This window comes from Thermobia domestica, chromosome 2 (genome assembly GCF_964235325.1).
Source record: "Thermobia domestica chromosome 2, izTheDome1.hap1.1, whole genome shotgun sequence".
In the NCBI taxonomy this organism is placed as follows: Eukaryota; Metazoa; Arthropoda; class Insecta; order Zygentoma; family Lepismatidae; genus Thermobia; species Thermobia domestica.
This window is the reverse complement of record NC_137455.1, coordinates 330,951,883-330,970,455: the sequence shown is the minus strand read 5'-3', so window position 1 is coordinate 330,970,455 and position 18,573 is coordinate 330,951,883. Positions and strand designations below refer to the sequence as shown.

At 36.7% G+C, this 18,573-nt stretch overlaps 1 protein-coding gene across 3 annotated transcripts in view; it reads left to right on the top strand.

Annotated features, from left to right (window-relative positions):
• The first annotated feature begins 760 nt into the window (after positions 1 to 760).
• Positions 761 to 18,573, top strand: part of Gpdh1 (Glycerol-3-phosphate dehydrogenase 1) — a 168,748-nt gene continuing 150,935 nt past the window's right edge. For 2 of the 3 annotated variants that reach the window (XM_081749107.1, XM_081749108.1), the window contains exon 1: positions 761 to 1,019. In XM_081749107.1, coding sequence (XP_081605233.1) covers positions 976 to 1,019 — 44 coding nt within the window. In that variant the 5' untranslated portion in view covers positions 761 to 975. The remainder of the gene's footprint in view (positions 1,020 to 18,573) is intronic. The other variant, XM_081749109.1, reaches the window with a different exon arrangement.

Below are 18,573 nucleotides of genomic sequence, written 5' to 3'. Positions count from 1 at the left end.
TATGGTATCTTATTTTTTTTAAATACCTGAACGTCCTCTGTCAAAATAAGGTTTGCGGATTAAAGAGGCAGCATTTGAAAGTGCAGCCCAGGGCGACAAAACTGCTAGGGCCGGCCCTGAGCATATGATACCAAATATCACAACCTAAAGCGCAGATTTGGCGTTGCATTGATACAAATGAGTACGGAATGAAGCCCCTGGTTACCCAAAGAATAGAAATGCTCAAAATCAACTTATTTCTTTTATTTTTCTTCTATTGCTTATCATACTGTTCCTCCATACTTTCATTGGAAAGTATGAAGATAGTGATTCCATTATTTGATTCGTTCCTTCGAACGAATCGATTCTCGTGGAAAGGAGGCGTTACCATTTGCTTAGTACTTGGGATCTATGTGATCTATGTTGTAGTGTGTATTGGAAGAGAACGAATGTGCAGAGTGATCGAATTAATTACTTTGGTCACAGGATATCTCTGCTGTCTTATTCTAATTAGAATTTTGTCTGGTCGAGATAACAGAAAATATTCTAAAATATTGAATTCTGTCTCATATACATACACAGAAAAAAAATAATATGCATATTCCCACTTTGTTTTGTTGTTTTGAAACAAAAGAAAACATTATTCTTAATTAGTTTATAGCATTTATTTGTATTTGGTAAGATTTTAATTTATGTTTACTTTTCTTTATATATTAATTATAAAATAAAGTTAATAAAATTTATTATGTAATTATGTTATTTATGTTGAATGGGTATTTTCGTTTTTCATTTGTTTGTGGGAGGGCAAAAGCGCAACTACACAGCGCTGTTGCGGGCTTTCGCTATAAGACTTTGGCCTTTGGTTTTGGCACTCTAAGACGTGGTGTAACAAGATCAGTGTATAAGAACTGTGGACGTTGGTTTTCATGTCATTTTTTCATCGGAAACTTGCAGTGTCATAGTGATTTGTATCGTTTTCTGTCGTCAGTCTCCGATATGGCCGAAACCAAAAGAATATGTATTGTTGGATCCGGCAACTGGTAAGTTATTCTCGGTATAGACGGGCATTGTTTTCCTGTTTTAATAATCCGCAGCACTCACCGTAGCTATTTAGCGCACTTACTAACTACAGCAGTGATATCGTTTTAGTAGATTTCGTCAATAACTGTTAGTTACTTTTAGGGTTAGTCAGTAGCTCGCTAACTTAGCCCTAGCTTAATGTTTTAAATCTAGCCACTTGTAGACGAGCGTAGCAGTTTTTTTTTTTTTAAAGTAAAAGTGTATTCGTTTCTCTTACGTAAAAACTGGCTATTTAGAAAGCTTTTAGTTCATTTTTAAAACTATTGCATATTTATATCTGGGTGGTCCAATCAGTTTGTATCTTGTTCAGACCTTATTCAAAAATTTGAAAGGATATTTATAAACCCTTTCTTATAGTTTGGTATGTGGTAGTCCACATACAAAAAGTTAGATTTCCAAGATACTTAATTTGGATGTTGCCATACAGAACTTGAACAAGCATTTAATCCGGCAGGGCTCTAGAGCACTAGTTCGCATCCCAGTCGAGTTGTAATAAAGAAAGCAATCAACCTGGTTACTAACCTGAGCTCACTCGCTATAGCATGCTCGGCATTACTGTGCGAATTGAGAATAGAGCGTTGGTAAAAGGAATCAACCTGGCTACTTACCCACTTTCATCTATGTGTGCGGATCAAAATTCTAGAATCTTCCCTCTAACCCACCTTCTCTCGCTAACAATCGCTCGGGAATACTCTGTGAATTAAAGTTCAAACTTTGGTACAGAAATGAACCAACCTTGTCACTAGCCTACATGGGGGGGGGGGGTTACCTGTGTTCTAGAACCTTCCCCAGAACGTGTGATTTTATTAATGCAGGGTGCAGATTTATAATGATGCTCCATCATAAATTCATTCCATGCATATACCCTTAAAACTGGTGGCTTGCATGTCCCGGGGTAATGTTAACTTTAGGAAGACTTATTCGTTCTATAAATAGAGGTTCATTAAATTCGACTAGAAATTCGTAAATAAATACCTTCTCAACGATACAACCCATGAATATTGTTTACGATATGTAGGCCAATGTGGTATATGTGTAAACGGATGTCATAAGAACTACAAGTACGAAGCACACCAATCTGTACTAGGTGGTTACCACAAGCATGATTTCAGTGTTTACTCCAAAGTTGGTCGTCCGCCTTGTTTTCCACCAAAAGCTCTCTCTCCCTAATTTTTAATTACAATTTCGGTAATTTTTGTTAATATTATGTTAGGTTATGTACAGATTCAGTTTAGGGGTCTTCAGTGTACGTACACGATAGGAGATATTGTGTAAAGCAGTGCTATTCAACCGGGGGTACGCGAAGATGTTTCTGGGCGTACGTAATTCTAAAATAAACATAATTCCAATATTTATTGAATTATTATACTTGAAAAAAAAAATGAAATTTCCTATGTTAATTTTTTGAGATGTGCAGTGTATCCCCCTGTAAAAAGTCTTTTAATTGTTACATTGATTATCCTTTTATTGAGTCTCTATTTGTTCCCCTTTTTAATCAACAAAACATGTGTATTAAGTTTAATAAGTTCATTTGAATTTAATTTCTTTTAAACAGCTTCAGGGGTACACAATTGGATGCCGAAGTGTGTCTAGGGGTCGCGAGAAAAAAATGTTGAATAGTACTGGTGTAATGGTCACTAACCAACTTGTGCTAGCTGGCCACTAAAAAGCACGAATGCTATCTAGCCGAGTCAGGGCAGGAGCGCAGCTGGGGAGCCGGAACGATAGCTTGGAGTGCGTCCGTAGGAAGCAAACGCGTCAACAAAGGTGGATATGTATACAAACAAGGAAAGCGTGAAACACTATATATGGCGTAAAATTACTTAACCTTACGTGTTGAATTATATATTTGTACGTTGCTAAAAACGTTATAGGTATTGTCTCGACATGTTTTCATTGCTTCCATGTTTGTTCCAAACTGACGTAAAATTTGCAATTATATGGATCCCTTAACTCTCGGTCATTTCTATAGTTTCGCGTTATGAGCTAGCACATTGACTTCTGATTCTTCACTTCATTTTGTATACTGTGGTTACTAGCTACTTTATGGGTGAATCCGTGACCAATATTTTCAATTTTCACTAATGTATTTACCATGCGGTAAACTTGCGCCAAGTAGTTCCCTTCGTTTGTGAAACAGTTTTATGTATATAGCTGCTTATAAAAAAAATATGAACACAGCTTTCGCTCTCCTTACATATTATCAAGTACAGAAACAAGGAAGTTATTCATTTCTTCCCGATAAATTTTCAAAATTTTGCAAGAAAGATGTGATCAACTTTGGAATGTGGTCCATGATTTCTATCCCTGTGTATGGCGGAGCGAAACTGATGGATCCGCACGGGAAGGAGGTGTCCGTAGGGATCAGGCGCCAAGTGACGGTAGGTGTGCGCATAAACGAACACAAGTACGAAAGATACACACCAACCGATGGTAAATTGTTGTTGCAAGCAGCTGCAAACTTGAGGTATTTGTACAAGAGGCCTGTTAATTCAACCTTTACTCACTCTTCGACTTCCCACACAATACAATGTTGAAACAGTTTACGCATATTTACATTTAACGCACTTTGGTGGTTGCAGGTTGCACATCATGGGTTAACATATAAGCTTTATCTTCACATATCGTACATAATAATTTCTGTGGATTCCGTAGCTGGTACCTTTTATTTTCCTTACTTATTGCTCCGTAACTGTGTCCCTTTTTGGTATGACTCTAACGTTACATCATTTACACGCTGATCTTGTTAGATTTATATTACTATTTCGCCTGTAAATTTTACAAATAATGGTACCCATTTTAATCATTACATGGTACCTGTTGTAATCATTACATAATACAGTATCTTTTAAGGTATCTGCCGCTTGCCCAACTTTAAACCTGTTGTTAAGAGGAGGGGTGGTCCCTAATAGTTTCTAGACTTCCAAACTATGCTATCCATAAGTGTCGGAAGTCTTATAAAAAGGCTATATTTGTCTAGCAACATTCAAGAATAGGTTCCATTTCACCCATTAACCCTTTATTCAAACAGAAATTGGTCGAGGTTAGCCATTTCCGGCTTCAACGCTTTTTGCTGTAGAACAAAAACGATAACATATCGAGAAGCGGTTTCTTACAACCGATTTAGCGCCTCAAGAATACATTCACACTGTCACCTTATACAGTAAGGATATGATCGAGAAATCGAAGTTGGCCTTTATTTGCTTGTATCAGAAATATGTGCGCTTATATAGAGTTCTGTTTGGGAAGCCTCTAGGAATGAGATTTATAGACAAGCCGAAGAGATCAGAGGACAGATGGAAACTTAGGAGATAATAGTAATCCCAAATGAATAAATTTCACTACTGATATAATCCAATGCATTTTTGTTCCTGCGGTACATTTTATAGAAATACTTTTCTAATTACAGACAGCATTACTTTGTACATTTGTACATCTATCACAGATTTTCCGAGTTGATTCTGCAAGAAGCATTAACATCCTACGAGGATACGCTTGCCCGTCAACACATATGGAATGCGAAAAAATGAAAACAGAGGAAGGTTGTTGGATATAGGTAGTTTTCCCAATCGCATCATCGGTTTGGGCTTCATGGTAAGGAGCCGTGTTAAATAAAAAAAACAACGTTAGCAGATCAGCAGGCTGTTCTCTTGAGCATTAATCTTATCAATAATACAGCACTGGGAAATGGATTCTAAGTGTTCTAGGTTCCATCACACGACATGTTTCCCGTGTCATTTTTGCCTGCCCTTATGTTCCGTTCAAGCAGTTTGGTGGACTGGAAATATTTCTTTTTTATTTAATGTAATGTTCCTTACCAGTGTGGAGCCCAAACGGCTGGTGCGATTGCAGAATTTCACCATTTCAGAATATAAATAATCTATTTCGAACAGTTTTCCTCTTTTTCACTCCGTTTATTTTCGAGCAACGAAAGGAGAGAAGAAAGTATGGTGATCATGAGTAAAAATCAAATTCAAGATTTCAGCGGATTTACACGTTTCATGGCTCATAGATACCGAAAAAATGATTTTTCGATCAGTCTGCCTGCTCGTCCGTTCGACCTGGTGCACTCTTGCTTAGAAATCATAGCGTTCAATGTATCGTAACCAAATTTTAAGGTCAAAATTTTCATATGGTTTCCCGGGGCAGAGGAGGTTTGAGTTTTCTTTCTAGCCCTAAAATTGAGTGTAATTTACTGAAGTGAAAAATCATAAGTTGCCATTTTTTCGAAAAGAGCTCGAACGATTTTGTTTACATTACATGATTCAATTTTTCAATAACAACTACATATTGTGGTGCAATTGTTGTACAAAAAATCTAAAACGTTTGCAAAAGTGTGAAAATCATACTTAGTATGGTGTGATGCCTCCTTTTGCGTCCAAAACAGCTTGGATCTGACGTGTAATGGACGTATACAGCTCCTGAATCGTGGTGTGTGGAATTTTGTACTATTGTTTCTCCAAAATATGCTCCAGTTCCTTAAGGGATGCTGGTGGAGGGTAATGAGACCGAACACGCCTTTCTAACTCAGATCACAATGGCTCAGTGATGTTCAGATATGGTAATTGCGGGACCCAAGGGAGGTGTGATAGCTCCTTTTTATGCTCCTCAAGCCATGATTTCACCATTTTTGCAGCGTGACAGGATGCCAAATCATCTTGGTAGATGCCATCACCATCAGGGAACAATATTTTGGCCATGGGTAGAACCTGGTCCCCCAAACTGGCCTCATACGCCTTAGCATTCATCATTTCATGCAGGGCTATGATGGGACCTGCGGAAAACTACGATATCACTGCCTATACTGTAACAGAACCACCCCCATGCTTTACAGTTGGGAGCAGACAGTCTGTATCGTAGGCCTGCAACGGTGTTCTCCATACGTGATCACGACCGGTTCTTGGAAAAAAGGCGACGCTCGATTCATCGGACCACATTACGTGTTTCCACTGCTCATGAGTCCACGCCTTGTGGTCCTTGCACCACTGGAACGCCTCTTCGCATTTACTGCTGTGACCAGAAGTTTGGCGATAGAGGCCCTGCAATGAATTTTCATTTTATGAAGTTCCCGTAACACTGTTTTCGATGAAACCGGGTTCTGTAGGCCGGAATTGAGTTCAGACGTAATTTTCATTGCAGTGGTCTTCTTTTTAGCTGCTACAATCCGTTTTAATGCCCTCCGGTCCCTGTCTGACAGGATTGTCTTTCTACCACTGTTGTGCTTTGCAGACGTCGTTTGTCCAAGAATTGTGTATGCCCTCGTGACATTGGATACAGTGCCTTTGGACACCCTCACAATGTTCGCCACTGTTACCACTGAAGCTCCAACCAGATGGGCACCAACGATCATACCTCTTTGGAAGTCTGTCAGGTCGCCCATTCTACCGCACCACTTTCACACCACGACATTCACAGGTGAACGGGTTACTGCTGACGGAAGAGGAAGGTCCACATGACACATTGAAAACAAAAAACGATCGGACGCTCAGCCAATGCTACGTCTGATCGATTTCCAGTGACATCTGTTAATTTTGAAAATATTTTTCCACCTTGCCACCCTTTATTACGCAGTGTAACTCTGTTCAAAATTGCTAAGCCTGTTATTTTGAGGGTAATATTGCAACAGTGGGAGTACTGAAAATTTCATGGCTTATTTCGTTAAACATTTCCTCTTCTACAGAGCTGCTTAGGTCATTTTGTAACAAACGGAGGTGCGTTCAACACATGGTTACCAATTTTCTAATATCTTGGAATCAAATGCAGCAGTTCAATAGTTGTTCATAGAATTGCTACCATCTTTGTCTTCTATGTTCTAATCCCTGGTTTGCTAAGGGAGACCTCTAGTATTAATCAGACATTCTCTTTTCTGTTTACTTTTACGTTTACATTAGTTTTAACTATCTCGGGTACTTGACTGTCAATCCTTGTGTAATCGAATGTCTTTTTTGCAGTACTTGGATGGAAATTGTTCCATGACTGTTTGTGACATCAATTATTTACATTTAAAAATGATCACTAAATTGAGACGTAGAAAATTCCTTTTTAGTAACAAAGTAACAAAATAAACATGTCTACTGTGGTAACTTATTCAATTGATTATTCACCTGTTAATTATTTCGTAGAATTATAATGACTACTTAGGAAATGCCTAGTGTAAGATTTTTTTTTTCTTTTTTCGTTCTAAATTCTGTAAAGTGAAGGGTAAGGCTGCCATTTAAAAAAGCCGTACATTATCATAAAATTCAATAATCCCAAAGGACATAATTTCACTTGATCACTGGTTCGTGATCATGGAACAGGTATCACTCAACAGTTTTCCGTTGTCGTCTCATTTGCACAGATTTAACTAGTAATGTGGAGATCTAACATTCCCGATTTGCATAGAAAAAAAGATATCACTTACAACGTTATGCAAATGGATGAATAAATTTCTTTGTTCTTAGCAAATGAAATTTACATGAACACATTGAACTGTGATGCGCTAAATTCCAGTATGCGCAGTGCATAGATAGGAACAGGTCAAACGCACGGCTTCCTCTGTTTCGTCGTCATGTTCGTGTCTGCTCTGCTTCATTCAGAAGAAAACATCCCTTTCACCACTGACAATAATTCAATGTTAAACTGAACGGCGTTGTACCCGTGGAGAGCGGATGACATGGCGCTTGCGTGCAGTAAGGCAGCGAATGGAAGATGCAAGTTTTAGAATAATTTAAACCTTATTAGAGAGGCACAAAAGGGAGGAAACAAGCTGTCGCGTTGCTTCTGCTATAGTAGAAGTCATTTCTCTGCAAACAATCGAGAAGGGTCAATTTAACTCTAGCTATGTTGATCATATTTCAGAAATACATATTTCGTAAGTAACCTGACATATAGCATAAGGGACATTCCATGTGAAATCAACCAATGAAATGACAAAATCTGACCTGACGATCTTAGATTTTTGTAAAAGTTGGTACACAGCTTTATTACAGTGGGAGGTGAAAGAATCTCAAATATTACCTCTCTCCTCCTGAAAGTGTCCCCATACAAGGTGTCCAAACACGTCAAAAAATTGCATTTTTTCAGTTACAATGATTATTAAAAATTATCAATGGTTAATATGGTAAAATGGTTAATATGTGCACTAGAGACATAAAGCAAACAACAATATTTGTATCAAATGTGTTATGAAACACAGTGACATTGTTCACAATCACTTCACACACTTTCAGTACAAACAATTAGTCAATAAATTATTTTTCCTATTTCAATTATGCACTTCCACATATCTGTGACAGCAATCCTAAACCAAAGGAATGAAAATAGCTTGTATCAATGTAGCCAATATAAATTTAGAAACATCCATACTAACAAGAATAATGACCTGTATTGAGTACTGTTCGAAAACGTAATACCTCTCTAAATAACTCGAAAGGTGGATAATTGTGTAAATTCAAATGAATACATCAAGAAACAAATGAAGTTGAACATAAATTACTTTGATGCTGCAGGTAAATAGCTACAGGCAAATGGTTATGGATCTGAACCCAGATATTCACATGGTCAATATCTTGCAATGTTTGGTTTATGTTGAATTTTGAATCGGATCCCATTGAGTACCCCAAATGCATCTTTGTAGTGTTTTACTACAATCTCGACAATTTTGAACAAATTCACAGGGACATTTCTGTGCGAAATTCAAATTCAAATTTGAATTTTTGAAGTGTTATTTTTTATTTACAGGTTTCTTCAATATAGTACAACTTGTAGGGCAATATTTAAGCTTTCCAATGGTGTTTGCTTTATGTCTCTAGTGCACATATTAACCATTTTATGACAATTTTTAATAATCACTGTAACTGAAAAAGTGCCCATTTTTGACATTTTTGAACATCCTGTATGGGACACTTTCAGCAGGAGAGAGGAAATATTTGGGATTTTTTTCATCTCCCATTGTAATAAAGCTGTGCACCAATTTTTACAAAAATCTGAGATAGTCAAGTCTGATGACTTGTTGATTTGACAATATATATATATATATATATATATATATATATATATATATATATAAAGTTCTGGGGTAAGTTATTTTGTGCCTACCCTATATTTTTATTCAACTCTTGGTGTTATATGAAACGGTGATGTCACCGTAAGTTTTATAATGACTGACTCATGAATTTATTAACTAGGAAGCGTATTACGATTGTCTTATGTAATATGCTAGCATATAGTATAGTATATAAGACAATCGTAATATGCACTTACGGTGACATCGCCGTTTCATATGCTAGCTATACTACATGCTAGCTGCATTGTCACAGCAACAGTGGTAAGGCTCAATAATATTACCAAAGAAAATTAAACTATCATATTATTTAGAAATGCAAGAGCTCGGAGAAAAAAGAAAACAATTTCTTTGAAAAAAAACTTTTTATTTTTCTAGGAAATTATGGGATTTTTTAAATACTTCAAGTTTAAAGGAGGGAGAATAGCACCTTCGTTTTCTCATTATAACACGAAAAATTAATTCGATTACTACGTTCTGAAGAAACAATCCTTTTAAAAAATTAAGAATCAAAGAAAATCGGTCATTCGAGAGAACGGAAAGTGCAAATCGGTAAACGCACTCTAATTTCAACGAATTGTTTATAGAGCTATTAGGTTAACGTTCAACGATAGACATGTTTTATTAAAAACATTAATAATATTGGCAGTAACTGATCTGAAAAGTAGTAAATTTCGAGGAACAAAATTATTTAAAATTTATAATTAAACTAAAATTCATTATAACTACACATAACATTTATTGATGCAGCTGAAATTCGAGAGAGAGAGAGAGAGAGAACGTTTAAAAAACTGCCCATAAATTTCTCGTTTGTTCCAAAAATTTTGATACCATATATATATATATATTTCGGACTATTTTCTCCAAAAAAATGGTTCTGGTGATTTTGTTCATATTTCATAAATGAATATTTCACTTGTAGCCTGACAATATGGCGTAACTCATTTGTCCTTAAAAAATCTACAAGGGTTAGTTTATTTTGTGGGGTTTTTCAAACGATCTTCTCAGAAACAGCACAGGCGATTTTGTTCATATATCATAACTAAATATTTCATTAACAACCAGACAATATGACACAACTCATTCGTCCTGAAACTATATACAAGGAATTTTTTTTTAAAACGATTTTCCCAAAGACAACGTAGGTGATTTTCTGCGTAAGTTACTCCGTATGAAAAAATTCAAAAGGCGTAGTGTACTTTTGGAGGTGAGTTTCTTTTCAGACTGTTGTTCATAGTTGATAAATATTTGATTAGTGTACCTTTAAATAGGATCACTTCCAATGAGAATATCCATAAAAGCTAGTTTACTCTTTTTCTTCTTCTTCTTCTTCTTCTTTTTTAAAGTTTCGTAAAATAAGGCTCATGAGATGTTGTAAACATATATTCCATTAATAAACATGTGACGTAAGCAATTTCAAATAGGAAAATCCACAAAGGCTAGTTTACGTTTGGGGGTGTTTTCTTAGAGCAATTTTTTTCCGAAAACACCTTATTACTTTATTCGTATTTTATAAGAAAATGTTTCGTTAATAACTGCAGCACAACATGATTTAATTTAAGGAATTAAAGCAAGAAAGTTTACTCGTACCTTTAATTCCTATCTTTACTCATAAGGAGGTTGGCCTATGACCTCAGACTTTTAATACACTCTGTATATAATAATACAGTGCGATGGCTCGTTTGCAATATATTGGTATACAGTTATTTCGGAAGTCTCCTTAACCTAAGATGTAAAGCTATATATTGCATTTTTCATGTCTTTCCCTCAGCACATCCCATTCCTTTCGAAATCATGCTTTATTTCAAGGAAAATGTATGCGGTACGAGAACAGATTCCTTTTTGGTTCTTTTTAGTATATTTTATTACCAAATCAGGATGTTTTTCTTGTTTCCATCTTTTGTCATATTCATAATTAAATACAGGTAACCTTATCTCGTTTCCTTTCCATTCCTCATATGTCTTGAGCGTTGTGACACTGTTTTACCAAAATCTACTTTTCAGTTGCTAGTTCATGTTCAGTACCTAGGTTATGCGATCTATTATTTCCATACAACCTTTTTAGTATGTTATCCACAGTCCTATAGTTCTGACATTGCCAATATATATAAACTGTTTTGTAAATATCTATGATTGACGTAAAAGACATATGACAATACAGAAGGCATTTTTTTTTTAAAGTTAACAATGTAAATATAATGGCCCCATTACTGTTTTATACCTAGGTAGTTTGAATGCATTTTATGCTATTTTCTTAATACTCTTCAGGTAAATCATTCCGTTAATAACAAATGGATGCAGGTACACAGAAGAAATCAAATCCCTGCGAGAAGGGACAGAGGAAATCACCCCGATATATCAGAAGAGATTAAGAAAATTGTAGTGAGGAGCTGGGTGGAAATACAACTATTACAGTTTAACAAAGATCCCGTGAACATAACTGCTGTTCTCACGTTGCTGCTATTGTGTATTATTTATGATATGCAAGATACTTATCGAAAATCATTCAACCAGCTGAAATACTCAGTAAAACGTTCACGAAAACCGAAATTGTTCCAGTAGTGGACGAAAACAGTGACGAGGATTAATTTCTTTTAATTCATTCTTTATTTGATCATATTAAACACACACATACAGTAATACCATCGAAACAAACTAAACACATAAATACCTATTAACAACAGGCATTGTTTCAAAACAAGAACAATTACTAAACAAAGATCTATATATATCACAGAACATTGATTATGTGCAAAATTAACACAAAATACGGGAATGTATAATTTCAGTTAATGTACAGCAGTGGCGTAGCCAAGGGAGGTGCGAACAGGGTCGAGAACCTCCTTCATCCTGAGAGACCAATTACGAGTAAGACAAAAAACACTTTTTATCATAAGATTCCAATGTTATAACAACTTCATTCCCCCATTCAAAGGTATTGGTTATCCTAGTGGTGTACAGTGTGTATCATACGTATACCACATAGATGCTGACCTATGTACATTTGCCTTTTATTCACTATGAGGTACACTTGCAAACAAAATGAAAACAATATATGTTGTTAGGGACCCTCTCAAGACAAAACTGGCAAAAAAATTGTGGGTGTCCCAGTTAGTCTTCCACAAAATTTGACTTCAATTTTTAACCCCCAAAATTAAAAAAAAAAAATATATATATTTTCCGACTTTTCTCTTGTTGAGAACACCTAACATCTTTTTTTCATACAAATCAATTCAGCCGTTCAGGAGAAAAAGAATCAATTTTCTTTGCCCCCTCCTAACACCCCTCCAAAAGCGCTTGGAGAGCTAAAACTTTTGGAAACTGAGTTTCTTATAAATGTTAATCGATACTGTAAATTTGGTGCAGATATGCTTGGAGGCAGTTTTCACATGCTTATTTCGCTAGGCCCTTTGTTCATTTTTACCACCTTGCATTCTGAAACTACAGGGGATATAGGACTAAAATTTAGTGCATGATCATCTCTCATAGGAACCTACATGTACACCAAATTTAATCGAAATCTGACACCATGAGGTTTTGGCCTTGGTTGATTTCACATGGTATGACCCTTATAAGTCAACGTCGCATGCTGCCTCGATGCCGAAAGAGGCATTGAGCTCTAATACTATCTGCCTCAACTCTTTAATGATTTCAAGAGTAGTGAGAGAAAGTGGATTTTTTTTCTTTTTGCATGATCGATGTACTTGAACAGCAGCTAAGCACAAAATGTAAATGGAAATGATATAGTCGCTTTATCATTGAAGTCATGACCCGATTAAATAAACAAGTAAACACATATATCCGAAACAAAAGTGTTGTACGCCTTGAAGCAGAAGGCTTACTCTGGTGACTTCAGAATAACCATAGGGGGTGTACAGCTTATCTGTATACCGTCGACACAGCCGTGTTGAAGCAATTTAACCAACTAAAATTGTCTCTTAGTTAATGCCGTTCTATTCTTACTTTCTATTGTTTCATTTATCGACAACTCACGTATATTTTCGAAGCGGAGAGCTTCAGGTAAATCTTATCTTATATCATTTGGTGGATAGACAGAAGACGTATTGTTTTTCTGCATTAGCTATTGACTCTTTTTCAATACGAAATATTTCATTACCAATAAGAATCGAGATCAAACTCTGGCCGATACTTCTAAAAATAAATGAATAAATAAATAAATGAGTAAGTTTTGTTTCTCTTTGTGAAATTATGATATTGTGGGGAATCAGATTGAAAAGTAGTAGGTCAGCGCGTACCCAGAATTTTTTGTTGGTATTAAATACTCTAAATAATTGTAAACTGAACCAATATTAAATAATCTAACACCCAAAATCAGAGAAAGCTGGTAAATCTATTAATTATGTTTTGTAATTAGAGAGTTTAGGCTTAGAGCGCCCATGCTACTTCTGAGCATAAATGCACTAATTCTTATTACGTTCTTTATTGTGCGATATTTCTGTATTCCAGAGTGAGTGCTTCAATTATCAAAAGAGATCTAACCAAACCACATTAGTCCACTTTAACATAATTAAAAATTCTACCAACAAGAGAACATTTATGAGAGTCCAAATGATAATATACGGTACCGGTATGTCTTGTTTGCACAGATTCATGACTACTAAAACATTCATATTAGAGTATGTGCAACCTTCTATGGCACTATGAGTCCAGTACAATTATTCTGAAGTATATTGTGCTAGTTCCAACTCCTAACAGTTGGGAAGGGTCCAATACTTAAAGACAGTACGTCTATGTGGTATTGTACATGTGCTATTTTATACTCGAAAAAATGATAAATATTTACTGTTAAATAGTACCGCCACGTACATTCTCAGAATTAGATTGTTTTTAAAAGAAAGAAAAAATTTCAGATAAAGTTCAGTTCAGATTAGATGTTTAGGCTACATTAATCATTTCTACCCTTGTATAGTTTTATTAACAAAGTATATATTGAGCTACAATTTTTGGGGGAGGAGGAAGGAGGAGGATGGAGAGTTGAGCCTGGTGAATCCCCACATTGGTGCCCTCCTGTAGTAGGTCAACCACGTCCGGCTTTAATGCAGAAATAAAGACGATGATAGAACCTATTCTTGGGGACGCTGGATCCATATCAAAATCGTTGACTACTATCTCATACCCGTTTCTGCTCTTTGGGGATCTTATAGGAAACAGGAAGTAGATCAACCACATCCGATTTCGATAGAGGTACGGGGAAAGGCCAGAAGGTTCTTATCCTCACCATGGTAGTGTGCTAGTAGTAATGTATAAAGTTACGCAGTGATAGGTTGACACCTCATTAATATGTCTGCTAATTTGTTTTTAACGTATTCTGTTGAGTTGATATTACAACCAGAAAATTAAATGGCTGCAGTATCTTGGACAACATCAAATAGGAAGCAGTGATTAGATTCCTTCATCTTAAAGTAAAATCGCCACAAACAGCACGGAAAGAGAAGACAGATAGAATGGTAGGGAGAGGAATGTTCGTCTTACGGCACTGTGAAACGCTGGAAGAAATAATTCAAATGGGGTGGCCCAGGTTTATAGGATGACCCGAAAGAAGCCTGTCCCTCAACGTCCACAGACCGAATCATGGTGAACAGTTAGTGTTTGCAGACAGATACACGACTTAATAGTTTACCTTTGGGTGAACAGTAGTAGAACATTCATATAATTTTACTTGACATTCTCCATATGAGCAAAGCGACATCAGGGTTAGGTGCACAAAGCATTTTGGGCCTATGCCACAAGGGCAAGGATGTTTTTGAAAATAGATTATTGATTATGGATGAATGCTGAGTGTATCTATTTGATTCTGAAACCAAAGAGATGCGTAAAAGATGGAAGCCACACTGCCCCCCACCCCAAAAAAGGCTAAAGCACATGAAGGTCATGTTGTCTGTTTTGGTATCATAAAGGTGTGCTCTTCACTGATTATTTACAAAAAAGTGGCTACAGTCACAGAAACACATTATATTACTGCCGAAACGAAGAGACGAGGATTGCTCTCGAAAGGTATGTTGCTGTAGCGCACAATGCACCCGCGTATCAAGCAACAGAAACACTCACTTTGCATTAATATTGCTACGTCGTTTTGTCGCATATACAATATTCACCCGCCCCGCCCCGTCCAGCTACTTTCTCTTCGCAGATATGAAGAAACATTCGTAGGTTAGTCGTTTAGTGGATGAAGTTATTAAGGCAATGGAAATTGGTTTGTTTCCCAACTAGACTTTTAAGCAGATGGTATTAACAGATTGAAGGCAATACGAGGTGAACATGTAGAGAACAACCTATACGTAGATCAAATTGCAGATTCCTATCTCATCTCTACCCTGGTACCCTTGCGGTAGAATTTTGTTCTAGCTGCTCGCAGAGGATGAAGCACTGCTTTTAGTGTATCCTCCCTCGTATGGTAGCGTTGAGCTCACAACTAGACCTTCCCAAAACTGAAGAGGTGATATGGGGAGGGTGCAGTGTCCTGTTGTAAGAGGGGGACGCAGGATTTCTCATTCCATTTTCCTCACTTGGCTTCCTGGTGAGTGCACTGTCATGTTGAATGATTTTTTTCTTTTTCCTCAAGAACATTTATTATGCAAGTCATGATGGAGTTTGTGAAGTGTTTGCATATAATTGAGAGCATCTATAGTTTCCTCAGGTTCAAGAAATACAACCAAAGTACAGCCTTTTTGCATCTCAGAAGACAGTGCTCATAATTTCCAGCAGATAGCACTATATTTGTTTCATTTTGTGCAGGAAACCTGGAATGGTTCCATTCTATTCCATACTGTGTCACTTTGTTTCCGGTCCATCCTACCAGCTTTCATTACCGGTCAGAATCGTTAATAATAATAATAATAATAATAATAATAATAATGTATTTGTCATCAGATGTTCACATAGAAGGGAGTGACCTAGAGCCACAAAATTTTGTACACAAATCTTGACCAGATCAAATAGCATGTGCAGCTCTTTTTCGATTTTCGCCTTTTGGATAGGGGAGGTAAAAGTATACGCAATATATATATATATATATATATATATATATATATATATATATATATATATATATATATATATATATATATATATATATATATATATATATATATACAGGGTGTTAATGAACTATACCGACAAACTGAAAGAGATTCCTCACATGAAAATAAGAGAAAAAGTCCATAGTTTCAGAGCTAGGGCTGTCAAAATCGCGAAAAAGCCAAATTTCAACAGGTCCTATTTCGAATTCCAGGAACTGTGGATAATGGTCCTTATCAGCGTAAAGGAAGCCACGCATACAGAATCCAAAAGTGCATACTTCGTCAATTTTCAATAGGTGTACAGGGTATAATTCTCACATTCCCTACAGGGTATAATTCTCACATATGCTCTCAATAGAGTTTACAGATATACCCTGATTTTAAGGAGGGCCCAAAGTAGGCAGGAGGTAAGCCTTGATAACAATGGACATCCAGTGCTTCGGAGGGAAGTCGAAAGTGTTATGAACCGGCAACCTCATTTATGTGTGTTTGTGTGCGTGCGTGTGCGTGCGCGGAATAATGTATTTCGTCACGGTATATTTCACGTTTTCTTCACTTATAAGCGTGAAAGAAAACATTGCAGTATGCGTTCTCCCGAGTACGAGAGACCGTGCTGACGATCCTTAACACTTCCGACATCGCGCCAAAGGATCCCATGTTCACTGCTATCAAAGCTTATCGTTTGCCTACTTTGAACCAATCATAAAGTCAGAGTGTATCTCAAAATTCGGTTGATGGGATGTCTGGGAATTTCACCCTGTATGGAATACTCTGTACACCCATTGAACGTTAATGAAATATGTATTTTAGGATTGCGTATGCGTGACTTCCTGTACGCTGATAAGGACTACCTTCCACAGTTTCTCGAATTCGAAATAGGGCCTCTTGAAATTTGGCTTTTACACGATTTTGGACAGCTCCAGCTCTGAAACTATGGACTTTTCGCCATAGGTCCATATGAACTTTTTCTCTTAATTTGATGTAAGGGATCACCTCTTACAGTTTGTCGGTATAGTTCATTAACACCCTATATATATATATATATATATATATATATATACAGTAGAGCGTCGATTATCCGAACGTCGGTCAACCGAACGACCGCTTAACCGAACTGTGTACTCGCTCGCACCTGTTACTCTCCCACCCTACCGTCCATCATCCCCCTCACTCCCAAACCAAGTTTCCCACAGTAGTGGCCGCACTGAGCCACCGCTGGCGGAACATTGCTTCTAATGGTGCCTTCATAAGGCGCTGCTGACCGGCCAAGCCGCCAGTCGCTGTGTTTCAACAATCAGCACACTTCTTTTTATGAATAAATTTACTGTACAGTACTTCTTTTTGGCAAATAAACATGTACAGTTCGATTATCCGAACAAACCAGTTTTCCGAACACCCATGTCCCCCAATTACTTCGGATAATCGACGCTCTACTGTATATATATATATACCTAGGTATATACCCCTTCTCTCGATATCTGAAGTTTTGAGCTCTTCGTATTTCTGCACTTCGTATTCAGACGACAATGAATGGGAGACCCAGCGGTAACAAATTTTTCAATAGTCTAATCATTTCCTGAACTGCACCGTGAAGTAGAAGAAAATATTGATACAGTTGTATCTGCATTGACTTGTCTATTTATTTATTTATTTATTTATTGAATGGTGGTGTCAATTTTTTCCATATTGCGTTCCATGGGGCAGTTTGTGAGCAATCAGATGCTGATCTTCGACGCTCATATTACCATCTTTAAAATGCTTTACCAATCTTCTATCACTGCTAACACCCATATGCACGGTAAAGTGTATTATGAGTTTGAGCACCAGGAATTTTTTTTTTTTTTTTTTAACAAGGAATTCAATCACCGCAAGTTATTGGATCGATACATCACGGTCAGTGAATTTGAACCGCCATTCATGTAGACGACGTTATATCTCGACATGTTCACAGATAGCGATTATTTTTTCGCTTGCGTATATTGATGGATTCAGATTTTTTTTCATGTGCTCGTTAATTTTAGCCTGTTGGTTATGAAAAAACATATCTAACTATATCTTACGGTGTTTGCTTACATGCCTGTCGATACACTAATGGAGTAATGGACAGAGTTGCTCTATAAATCTTTCCATACTTATGCTTAGGATAGTTTGCATATCTAAAAAGGTTCAGTAGGACAAAAGGGGTAAAATGTGTCAAGACCTGTTTGGAACTACAATATATGCATAGATGATCCGTTGAGGTAGACATCTGCGTTCAGCAGGAACATGTTCTTTGGAATTCACCCATTTTAGAATAATGAAACCATTTAACTTGTTCCTTTATTTTATAGTAAAACTTCTCGTGAGTTTTGAAAGAAACGTGAACGAAAGGTTTGGCATTTCTTTCCAGCCTTTTGTGATACCCAGTCGGTCACTCTTAAACCCGGTCTT